General features: G+C 44.8%; 1 protein-coding gene across 1 annotated transcript in view; it reads right to left on the reverse strand.

The window, feature by feature from the left end:
* The window catches only part of CMIP (c-Maf inducing protein), a 130,786-nt gene extending 121,075 nt beyond the window's left edge, over window positions 1-9,711 (reverse strand). The window contains exon 1 of the mRNA XM_066327543.1: window positions 8,818-9,711. Coding sequence (XP_066183640.1) covers window positions 8,818-9,114 — 297 coding nt within the window. The 5' untranslated portion in view covers window positions 9,115-9,711. The remainder of the gene's footprint in view (window positions 1-8,817) is intronic.
* Between the last annotated feature and the right edge of the window lie 2,403 nt (window positions 9,712-12,114).

Raw genomic sequence — 12,114 nt, forward strand, 5'->3', positions numbered from 1 at the left:
TTAATGTAAAAGAATTGTATTCGGGAATACAATTATCTATTCTCAACAAAACCCTCTGATTTAGCTTAATCTCAGCTTTCTTCAGGCAACACTTACTGTACCACATCTTTGAAAACAAAATCTTACAAATCCATTTCTGTGTGCTAATAAGGTTTGAGTTTTAAATTTTTCAAAAGGAGAAAAATATTTCATTTTATTTAGCCTTTTTTAAAGCATTAAAGTCCAAGAAAGGAAAGCTCTTTAGTGACAGTGTCAAGCATTCAACATTCCCATTCTTAATAGCAAGAAATTAGTGATCTGGAGTTTCAGAACCATTAGATACCCATTTTTTAGTCATCTTTTTTGAAGTCCTGGTAATTACTCTGTTAATCAATGAAAGCAATTATTCCTTTTAAATTTTTCATCCAATGAGAAAACCATGCAATCCCTCAGTCACAAGAATAAGAACTTTAGGGAAGCTGCAGCATACTTTGAAAAGTGCAAGAGCTCTTACCTCTAGAACAAGCTGATATTCTGAGCAGACAGAGGGGAGAGAGATGCTCCAGAAAAGCCCAACTCCATTTTAAACCTCTCACTTTGCCACGGCCTCAGAAGTTAATATGGTCACAGGTGCAAATCTCAAGCAAGGTAACAGCAGAAGCAGCATCTTCCTACACCTTCTAGGAATGAGGAGCAGCTGCCCCTGTAGAGGACCCACCCTCCTGCAAACTTCAGCCACGACCACATACCGCAGCAGCATTTCAGCAAATTTCGAGACCAAATGGGGAAAAGAGAGCTACTTGCAGCAAGCAGCATTTTTTTGTTAATAAAACTCTATTGTCTGAGGAAGGGAGACAGGACAGAGCTGGCACATGCCCCACAGAGCAGCAGTGATGGCTGGAGGATTCTGAGTGTGGTTTTCCCCATAGATGAATGTCACAAACTCACTTAACACCAGGATAGTGCTGTCTAAATGTTGTCATAAAACAGGTGAAAGAGCAACAGCTTCCACACCAGTTCTGCCTAACAGGGAACTTTCCAGCAACCCTCTCGCTCATGGAAGAGCCATTCCAGCCACTGCAGGTCTCTTGGCACCTTGAGATCTGCCAAGCAGAGGGAGGAAAATGAGGCTCTGAGAGCTGTACAAGGCTGAGAGTGGTGTCAGCCATGTCCCCCAGCCAGCCAAGTGCGAGCTGCACGGTGATCCCTCGCTGAACCTTCCTGGCTCCCTGAACAGCACATCCTGCCATTCACGTTACAGGCAATGAATGGTAATCCCTCTCCTCAAATTACCCTCCTGATTTCAACAGAGCGAGACCAAGAATGTACGTGACTGAGTGTACTTCCAGTTCAGATTTAAGTAATTGCAACTTGACGAGTTTCTTGAGCTCAGTTAGTAATGGCACACATCTAGCAGAAACACTCAAATCCAGAAAAAACATGTGCCTTTTTGTTAAGTTTCTCAAAAAAAGGAAAAAATATTATTTAGAAGCTTGCTAAAACTGCGATTAAAGTGGAAGAACACAGCCTTCACCATACCCTCATGCCCTGGACACCACAGTCTGTGACCTGCCAGGTTACCTGCTTTTATTTCCCACTCTACTGGCCCTGTCCCATCAGTCACGGGACAGCCCAAAGGGCAAAGTCAACAAATCACTTTAAGTACTGGAAATGGCAGCACTGGTAACAACAAACGTCCACAAATCCTGGAACATGAGTCCCCTCTTCCAAAACCCAGAGAGTATTTTTAAATTCTCCTGAATTTTAAGCCTAGGAAGTAAAGGCCTTCTAACTTAGCATCTGGTTCTGACTTCTTCATGTTTTGCTCCACAACCACAAGAGCTAAAACTTCATTCACCACTGACGTGATCAGTTATAACGTATGCTTTTCAATTGTCTTTTCCCTTTCCTGGTGTTGTCCCCGCATTCTTAAATATTGTGCAAAACAGGAAAATTTTACGCAACGATTTAATAACACATTTTTTCTGGCACCAATTGCAGCCTGCCATGGTTCCCGCTCTCTTCTTCCTCAACAGTCTGGCAGACTATGCACCGAAACACATCAGCTCCCTGATCCAGCTAAAAGACAACAAATCTGCAAAAGGTTCAAACAGAGGGAGTGCTCCCCAGCCAGCTCACAGAGATTTTTCTCAACCTGACCCTGCAACCTGTTAAGAGCTTACAAAAAAATGGATTGACAGGGAATGGCAGAGATGCAGCAATGAATGGCACAGGCCAGGGCTGACTCAGCCAGCACTGCTGCCAATGACACTGCATCGGCAGATGGTGCAGAAAAAAGTTATTTTTTTGAGTGCACATACATGCACAAGCTTTCTAAATGGATTATACGTGCTGAAGTATCAATCGCCTTCAAACACCTGGCTGTTTGTGGAATCTAGCACTACGTTATCTGTGAACACACAGAACAAAAGTGATGCAGCTAGCACTGCTCAAAACACCAATAAACAAGCCACAATCTACCCATGCAACCCACAACCTAATTACTTCTAAAGACTCCAACAGGCTTGAACTATTTGAGGTAGGTCTCCTCTCTCATAAATCCTATATGAGGAGATAAGTAAAACCCTATTAGGTCAGCCATGCTTATTAACATGGAAGGAAATTGTATCATGTTAAACTCATCTGTTACCTAGGAACTTCAAAAGTACCAACAGATTATATGCAATAAATTGAACAGCTCCAAAAAAAAATCACTCTTTTCTATGGACTAAACCTACCACCTTTTTCCTCCAAAAAGGCTCCTCGGTGCACACAGCTGCGTGAATGATTTTGGTGGGAACAAGGCCTCTGCTCTCCTACAGCTGCTAACAAGTCAAACCCAACCTTTTACACTGGAACACCGACGCAGATGGGACGCTCAGCATAGCCTTTCACCTCTGAAAAACCAAACGCTGTTGAGTTTCACAGAACCATGAAGTGGTTTGGGTTGGAAGGGACCTTTAAGGATCCTCTTGTTCCACCCCATGTCATGGGAGGGGACACCTTCCACTGCCCCAGGTTACTCCAAGCCTTGTCCAGCCTGGCCTCGGACATTGCCAGGGATTTGGCAGTCAGCTTCTCTGGGCAGCACATTCTTTCCTAGAAGGACTACACCCCACCTTGGATGATCTGTCAGACTCTTCCCATCACTATTATCATCACAGTTACAATGTTCCACTACAAAAAAAAAAAAAAAAAAAAAAAAAAAAAAAAAAAAAAAAAAAAAAAAAAAAAAAACCACACCAAGTATTATCTCAGAGCTCCACAAAGGCCCAGCCCTGTGAGGGATGCTGAGCTCTTCCAAGCCCTGCCCTGATGCAGGATCAGGTCCCATTGAAGACCAGAGGCAATTTACAGTCTCTCCCATGGGGACTATTACCACCACATAGTTACTAGCACCACATCTTTACTCCCCAGCCAAAACGAAAAATGAGGCACAAGTATTTCTGAGTATCCTTTTTATTTATGTTCCTGAACATGTAAAATTTACTGGCTGGGTGTTAACACTAATAGCCTTGAGAGTTTTCACTCTGTCAATGAATATGGCTTCTGTTTTCATATTTTATATAAGCTCTGTGACATATAAACACATACCTTAACACTACTGACTTATAAATATGCTTTTTAACCACTGCAGGAACTATATATGCAAAGGTGTGTTTGATAGCCATTAAACAACTTTAAAGAAATATCGTTTTAGGTTTTCTTATGTCAAACTACTGACTAATAAAGCAATAAAATAAGTGTGTCACAGCAGAGCAATATTCCATTAAATCTGCAGGTCCTCAGAAAAATTTGGGGTTTGTTAATGCAGGCACATGTGCTTGCCTTCACTTGTGAAAGAGAATCTCAATTTCATCAGTACAGATAACACGGAGCAATTTGTTCTCAATTTGCAGAGAATTCTAAATTGTCATGGCTTTTATGCAAATTATGATGTTTGGTGCTTTTTCTGATGTGCCTGAACCAAACACCTGGGAGACAGCAACAACCCAGAACAAGCAAATATATGTGCACCCAAACCCCACAGGTACCAGTTCTCATCAAATAAAAGCATCATCTGCAACAGTAAAACATGAGAAATATTAAATCTAAATAGTAATTTATCCTTCCATTATTATAACAAATCAAAAAATTACCTTAAATTGCTTTGTTATTTATGTGTTCATACTTATTTATATATGTAATGACGGCAGACGCTCCAATCTAGCTCAAAGTCACATTTGTAGAGCCTCATCAACAGTGCAGGACCTAAAGATGGCACTTGGTTCACTGAACAGACTGTTGATTATTATTATTATTAAAAATTCATATTAATTCTGCTTGCAGTCTGGATAATACTACAATATTCCTTTTTCAGGAAAGCTTAAAAAAATTCTTCTTGTAAGATTGTTTTGAAACTTCTGAGCTCTGCATAATACTTCCCACTCGAGCTAATTGTTTTTAAAGGGAAATTTAATTTTTAAAAGTGTGTTTTTCTAACTAATGGGAACCTGTGCTAAAATAAACAATGAGTCCAGCTTGATAGGAATTTTTGCTCTATCTTTACCAAAATAAGGAAGGAAAGACATGTAATAACATGCTGAAACACATGCAGTAGCAGAATTGTTGAATTTTAAAAAACAATTAGAAGACGATTTTCTACTCCACTCCTCCTGTTTGAAACAGATCATCCTGCCCTGCCTCATTTAATATTAATTAGGTATGTTCTTGTCTCTAGAAGAAAACACAAATGCAGTCCCCTAATCCACTGACATTCTTGTTTCAAATGCATTTACGATTAGCCAGCCTGTCAATAAACTATTGTCCTCACACATCATGTCTGGACAGAAAAATGTTTAAAAGAAGCTCAAGTCTTTTCAGGATTGTCACCAGCTTTGAACAAAACATTTACATTACACCCAGCCCACCTGCCAAGGCAAAACTGAGATATGTGAAATGGGCATGAAAAGCCAGTTTCCACCTCCTTGAAGGATATTAATGAGTAACTTCACGGCCTCAATAAAGCCTTATCTTTCCAGATGGGAATTAGAGAGGTCATCCCTAGCCAGAGACAATGAATCACTTATTTATTCTTTCCTTGTCTGCTGCACATACATATGTATCACAAGTCTTCCCTGCAACCCAGGACCTGAAAACTCATTGTCCTCAACATCTACTCCTCACTGGTGCAAGAGGAAGAAAGAGAAAGGCAGGGCAGAGACATGGAAGAGACAATGCAGAAGGATATTAAAGATACAGAACAGTCATGACACCTATGTTTAGGGGGGTCAAAATTTGAAAATCAAATTTTACATTGCTCTTGAAGAAAGGGTTACTCCTAACCCCACCCTGCCCCTCCCAAAAAAAAAAAAAAAAAAAAAAAAAAAAACACACCACCACAACAACAACGAACTATGTAAGAAATACTAAATTGGACCTCATTTCTGTATTTGCTTTTACTATCACTGCCCCTCAAGCTGCGCAAGGACAGATCTCACGGGTGAAAAAAAATTAGTAAGGGTGCTACATTTGAGTTTGGTAGGTGTTTATAAAATAAACATTATTCCTCCCATGGGGGAGAAAGTCAAATTCATCCCCAGGCAAGCTGCTGTCTGACAAACAAAGTTTCTAAGTGTCAAAATTTCCTACTGGGACTTTAGCATTTACAGTAACAAAACAAAACAGAAAAAAAAGCTACAGATCTGTATTCACTTTCTCCAAAAACCTCTCTTAACCAGAACGAAACCCTGGACATGATGCAAGTGGAACTGTCATGGTCATGGTGACAACTTTGGTATATTTAAGCAATTCTTTGAGAAATAAAAACATGACGCAAACAATGGAAACAGACATAAATCAGATGAAGTCCTAACACCTACAGTTACAGGACTGTCCACAAATTAACACCTTTCCACATTTACTAACTGGGTGCATATACCGATTCAGAATACACTCATTTACTATTATTATTATTATTATTATTTAATTAACATGGGCTTATTTTAATCGAAACAGTCACTTGTCATAATGTCAAAAAATGCACTTGACATAAAACATTATTTTTTCCTCCCTAAATTCTGCTAAAACAAGATGGCCTAACAGTTGCTCCATTGCATTCTTGCATAGCACTTCTGCTACCAAAAACTATCTTGTCAGTACAAAAATTGTAAATGCCTAAATAAACAACAAAACTAGTTATCTCTCAAAAAATGTAGGTAGAGTCTCATTATTTGGACTTACATATGTGGGCACATACCATGTCTACCCATGGAATAAACCATAGATGAATAATCCACACACAAACTAATGCTAACTTCTATAATGCAGCCCAGGGACTGACAAGTAAGAGCTTGTGGGGAGAAGAATTTAATTCAAATATATGTCTCAAGTGACAATAAAAAGGATATAAAGTGCTTAGAATCAACAAATAACTTATCCTCTGTACTTAGGGACATAATTTGCCAGATCTGGATTTAGCTGTCATTACAACTTTTGCTTTCAAATGCAAAACAAAGTGATGTTATTTTCCCGTTCAATTTTATTCATGTTATATAGAATGCAGCAAAACTCGTCATGCCAGAGGATTTGCAAAGGGATGATGTGAAGGTTAATTACTGGCTGCTCATAAAGCATCCTGCCTGTCGAAAGCCCCATGTGTAAAAATGACCTTGTTATCAAAGCTGTTGAGTGCTCCCAACGCTCACTTTCAATGGACAGAATGGATAATTTTCTACAGCTCTTGAAAACCAAATTAGTTGCATTCAAATACCTACCTCGAGTTTGAGGAGGTTTTGGCACTGTGCCTGTACCCCATTTCTGTAGGGGGTGGGGGTTAAACTACCACGGATTTTGCTTAAATCACATCTTTCCAGCTCAAAATGAAAAAGACTATAACACAGGTATCATAGAACCAATGTCTGAAAGACACCTGCTAAACCTAACCACACAGGCAACAAGTGAATGCAGATCTTATCCTTGTACCCTAATTACCCCCCGGAAACCAAAGACACATCTTGAAACAATAAAGCACAGATATTTCTGTGAGAAACAGTATTTGTAGGGTGAGTTAGAACTGGGAAAAATGATAAGGCACAAGACCAAGCACGAAGAGCAGTGCTCAACAAAATGGAGCCTGCAATGCTACGCACAATGCTTTAGTATCTTCTTGCTATTTATACACATAAAATAATTAGGAATGAGAACACCTCAACATTAATTAAAGCACAGCCCCATAGGACTTCAGAAATCTTTTCAGGGATGGTTTCTCTGGTGACAGCTTTGCCAGCGAGCGGAGTTTGACGTGTCCTGTAAAAATACAACTTCATGCCTGGTACTGCCACATTGCAGAGAACAACATCTGAAGCATGATCATGCCTCTCTCTACCCGTATCCTCCTCCTCGGCTTAGAAATCATCAGCTATGGGTACTGCCAGGAAAATGCCTCATCCCCACTAATATTCAACTCCCCCTCTACAATGATGGTATCTTAACAAAATGAAGAACTGCAAAAACTCCTCGTGCTTGTGTCTTTCAGGAGCTTTCTCCAGCAGCGCTCGACCAGATCTTCCTTCTCCCTTTAGACAGTAGATCTATCAAAGAAAGAAAATATTCCCTTGGAAACATCCTCGAGAGCCCAGTGGAAACGGCAAGCAGAGATGTCATTGTGACACAAAAAAGAGCTCTGTGAGAACAGGCAGCTGGCCTACCTGAAGGTTAAAGTAGCTCCCACTGAAAACCTGCTCTGAATACTTCATGATGCAGGAGAGACATTTACACACACTAAGTCTGTGTACCAAGGTGTGAAAAAACTCAACCTCCGAGCACAGCACAGGCTGGATGAAATCCATTGAAATACACCATTAACAGAAATCTACACAAAAGCCAATCCACTCTCTCCTATCAGTGTCCTATAGGAAGGCCAGAATGAAGCCATTGAGAAAAATGAGACATTTACATATAAATCAAAAAAAAAAAAAAGACAGGATCCAAGTAGCTACTGATTAAAGATCAGTGTAAAACCCGTTTTGTTAATCGCTTATTAGATAAAATCTGTGTAATCACTCTACATACTCCACAAATATTCGAATAATATTGGCCATAAAATTTTAAGTCGGATATGAAAATATAAATCATATTTTTCCAAGACTCTATCCGTCTATTGTACATCTTCTGTAACGCTGATATCACCACCTCGCATTTTTCTCTTGCATCATTTTCCAGCAGGAAGAAAACCCCTGAAGGAATCTCCATATTTTCCAATCACATTGCCTGTATCTGGGCAGGTTATGTGACCGCCAAACCGGAGCCCCCAGAGCAGGCCTGAAGCACAGCAAAGTCGGCGCACAACCCGAGCCTTTCTCCCTCGAATTAAAAGCATCCTCCACCTCCCTCGCCTCCAACTTGGCCAAGGTGCCAGCAGGTATCTGCCGACTTCGGTTTCGGATAGAAAGGGCTCAGTATGGTGACTGTATGTCGGGTCATGTCGAGAGAGAAGGAAATTTTATTTTTTTTAAAAAAAAAGGAAATAAAAATTCAACAACAATAATAACAGCAATAGTAGCCTTGCTCGGAAAATAATAACAATAATAATAAAAAAAAAAAGCAACACCGAAACTGCAAAAATAAAAATCCGTAGGATTACGAACAAAGAGGGAGGAAAAAAAAAAAATCCTTTCAGGATTTTCGCCGGCATTCCGGGACGCAGCGGAGCCGATCCCCCCTCGGCCAGCGGCGGCCCCGGGGGTCCCCGGCCGGTCCGGGGCAGCGGGCGCGGGCATCCCCCGGCCCCGCCGGTGCCCCGCGGCCGCTCCGTGCCCGCCCCCGCGGCGGGGCCGCCGGACCCCGCAGGGCTCTTACCGTGGCCGATGCGACGCTGTTGTCCGCCAGGGTCAAGTGGTGCGGCTCCCACCGCCGCAGGAACTTGGAGGTGAGGATCTTGCTGAGAAACGTCCGGGGGTGCCGGATGACACACACCTGGATGTCCCCCTCCTGCAGCAGCTTGTACCTCATGCCGTTGCAGTGGAGCAGGGCTCTCCGGCACGGCGCGGCACCCATTTTATTCCCCTCGGGAGCGGACATCTCGCCCAGCAGCGGCTTGCTCTCCTCGGGCTGCCTGCGGTCGCTGCCCCCGCCGGAGCCGCCGGTGCGATCCATGGCCCCGCGGGCCGGGTCGGGGGTGGCGCTCGGCCGCCCGCGGGGACCGCTCTCTACGATGGGTAGGGACGGGTACAACCAAACAAAATAAAATTCAAAATAAAAACTATAAAAAAAATTCCAACCCCACGCGGCAGATTAAAAAAAAAAAAAAATTGCACGCTGAAGAGGAAAAATTTAAAAAAAAAAAAAAACCTGTCGTGGAAGATGGGGGTAGGGACTGAGCCGCACCGAAGGGAGAAGGGGGAAAGGGAAGCGATAAAATCCTTATTCAAACTTCCCAATCCGCCCCCGGCGGGTCACAGCGCCGCGTCCATGCTGCCGGGCGGGCGCCGGCCGAGCGGAGGGTCGGCTCCCGCGGGGGCGGCGGACAAAAGCCGGCGGTGGTGGCGGCGGTGGCGGCGCGGGGGGCTCCTGACGGCGGCGGGGGTTGCGGGGCGTCCGGCCGCGGCTCCTTCCTTCCCCCCGGGGCGTGTGCGCGGGAGCGTGCGGCGGCGCGCGTGCATGTATGTGGGTGCGGGTGCGCGCCCGTGGGAGCGGGCGGGAGCGCGTGTGTGTGAGCGTGCCTGCCTCTGCGTGTGCGTGTCTGTGTGTGCGGGTCCCCACGCGCGCCGCCGCCGCGGCAGCAGCAGGAGGAGGCGGCGGGAGCGGCGGGCGCTGCCGACACAGCCCCTCTGCCGGAGCGGCTCCGCGCGCCGCGATTGGCCCCGCCGCCGTCACGTGCCGCCCTGCCTGACGTCAATGGCCGCGGAGCCGCTCCGGGCAGAGCGGCCGCGGGAGGTGCGCGGGAAGCGCCGCGCCCCTCACGGAGCCCCGGGATGGTTCGGGCTGGAACAGACCTGTGAGATCATCGCTCCGACCTGTGCCCGAGCGCCGCCTCGTCAGCCGGACCGCGGCGCCCAGTGCCGTGTCCTGTCTTTGCCTTGAACACCTCCAGGGACGGTGATTCCAGCACCTCCCTGAGCTGCCCGTTCCGATGTCTGATCGCCCTTTTTGTGCAGAATTCCCTCCGAACGTCCAACCCTAGCGCGGCTCGTCGCGGCAGGAGGCTGGGCAGGGCTGGAGGTGTGCGGGCACCGCCAGGCCCCTCCACCGTGAGGGGAAGCCCCAGGTGGAGCCCTCAGTGCCGTCGGTGTCCCCGGTCAGTGTCCCCTCTCGCAGCCCCCGGGCAGGGCGCAGGGTTTGTGACCGCGTCTCCTTGTAAGTGACAAATCGTCGCAGGTTGAGTTTTGAGCATCCTCACTCCAGCGTTAAGGTCTTGTACAACAGCTGCAGAGGATGGCCGAGGAAGCCCGTGCCAGGCTGCTGGCACTTCAGCAGTGATACTCCCTTTCTTCTGGCGTTACGGGGAAACTGGGAACGGCTGCGCTCCTCAGTGCAGCAGCCCTTGGAAGCCCAGGGAGAGCAGCACCTTCTCACACCGTGCTGAGCAGGGTGTCCAGTGCCTTCTGATCGTCGGCGAAGCAGCACAAGCGTTTATCAAAAAAAAAGAGAAAGCAATGAAAAAACCAACTCCCTTCTAAGCCTTCTAAACCGCTTAACAGCTGAGGGATGCTGTGTGCAATATGGATGCCCTGCCCAGAGAAATTATACCATCGATACTTGCTTTTTTCTCAGTGGTAGAACTCAAATCTTGTTTCCAATTTCCTCATTTGCTCAACCAGGTTAGGACCAATTAAAAAAATACATTGAACGGTGGGACCCCTCACAATGCTTATTATCAAGGTCCAGAATTTAAAAGGAGCTTACAGGGCTGTTTTAGATCATGCTTGCAACATATTCAGAGAAAGTATAAACCTTTACACTTGAAATACTTAAAAGTGTAAGCTCTCCTCTGATCGAGGGAGGCTGGGAAAGGGTCTGCTCTGAGCTGAGCCGATTATTCCAGAGTGTGTGCCCTGACTTGGTTTGTGGTGGCATCTCCCCGTGCGATAGTTCTCGGATAGGTCACCGTGCCAAGAGAGGTGCCAGCAGTTGCGGGCAGCGTCACCAGCCCACCCCAGAGAAAGCTCTTTCATCTGATCTATTTGCATCACGAGTCACACGCAGATTATCTGGTGGAGAGGCAAGCTGCTGCTGGAAAGGTCTGAGAACATTTGCCATAAGACCTTTTGTAGTGGCTGCTGTCAAAGACAATACATGACCGGCTGGACCACAATTACAGCGAGCATGTCCATCACGTGTGTTGTTACGGAGCTGTTCTGTTGAAATAGGCTTGCATTTGACGGAAGAATTGCTGTCTAAACACTTTCAGAAAGGAAGGGGTTTTTAACCTATCAATTACTAGCAAATTTGAGGGATACTTTTGTTGCATGTCAGCATCAAAATTATTTATAAAAAGCAAGGAAGTCTCCGCAGTACTCCCAAGTACCAGTTGATGCAGAATTATGCAACTTGGCAAAGTTTAGAAGAAAGCCACTCGTTTAATGACATAAATAATACAACCAACAGGAAGACAAAGATCTCTTTTATAGAGGTTCAAATTGTTAGTATCTCAGATTCCTGGTAATCACTTATCTCCTGAACTTCAACAAAGTGACTGGTCATTGTGCAGTAAGCATTACAGGCAGTTCCCATAGAGCTTTGTACACCATATATTGCGAGGCGTGACTGACACAGGCATTTACCCTGACACAAACCCAGATCTACTCATACCTATAAATATGGATGGAACTGCAATAAAAACAATAAGAAAAAATACTTGCAAACCAAAGTAGAAAAATACAGCTTTGTTTAGATGCAAGTTTCGCTGCAGGAAGTGTCTGTTTCCAGGAGTTCACAGGGTGCCTGGTACAAGGGAGACCTGCTTCATTTGAGGCACTGTTCTGGTACAAGTGATAATCATGTCGATAGTAGGACTATTCGCATACACTCACCTGCACCAACACTTCACTCAGAAATAAAACCAGTGGGACTATTCCAGCCAAACTCTGTGCAAATGAGCCACCTGCTCAAACCACTGCTTTAAATCTACCGCAGTTGTCCTCACTGAGAGCTGCT

Source organism: Sylvia atricapilla, chromosome 12 (assembly GCF_009819655.1).
Source record: "Sylvia atricapilla isolate bSylAtr1 chromosome 12, bSylAtr1.pri, whole genome shotgun sequence".
NCBI lineage: Eukaryota > Metazoa > Chordata > Aves > Passeriformes > Sylviidae > Sylvia > Sylvia atricapilla.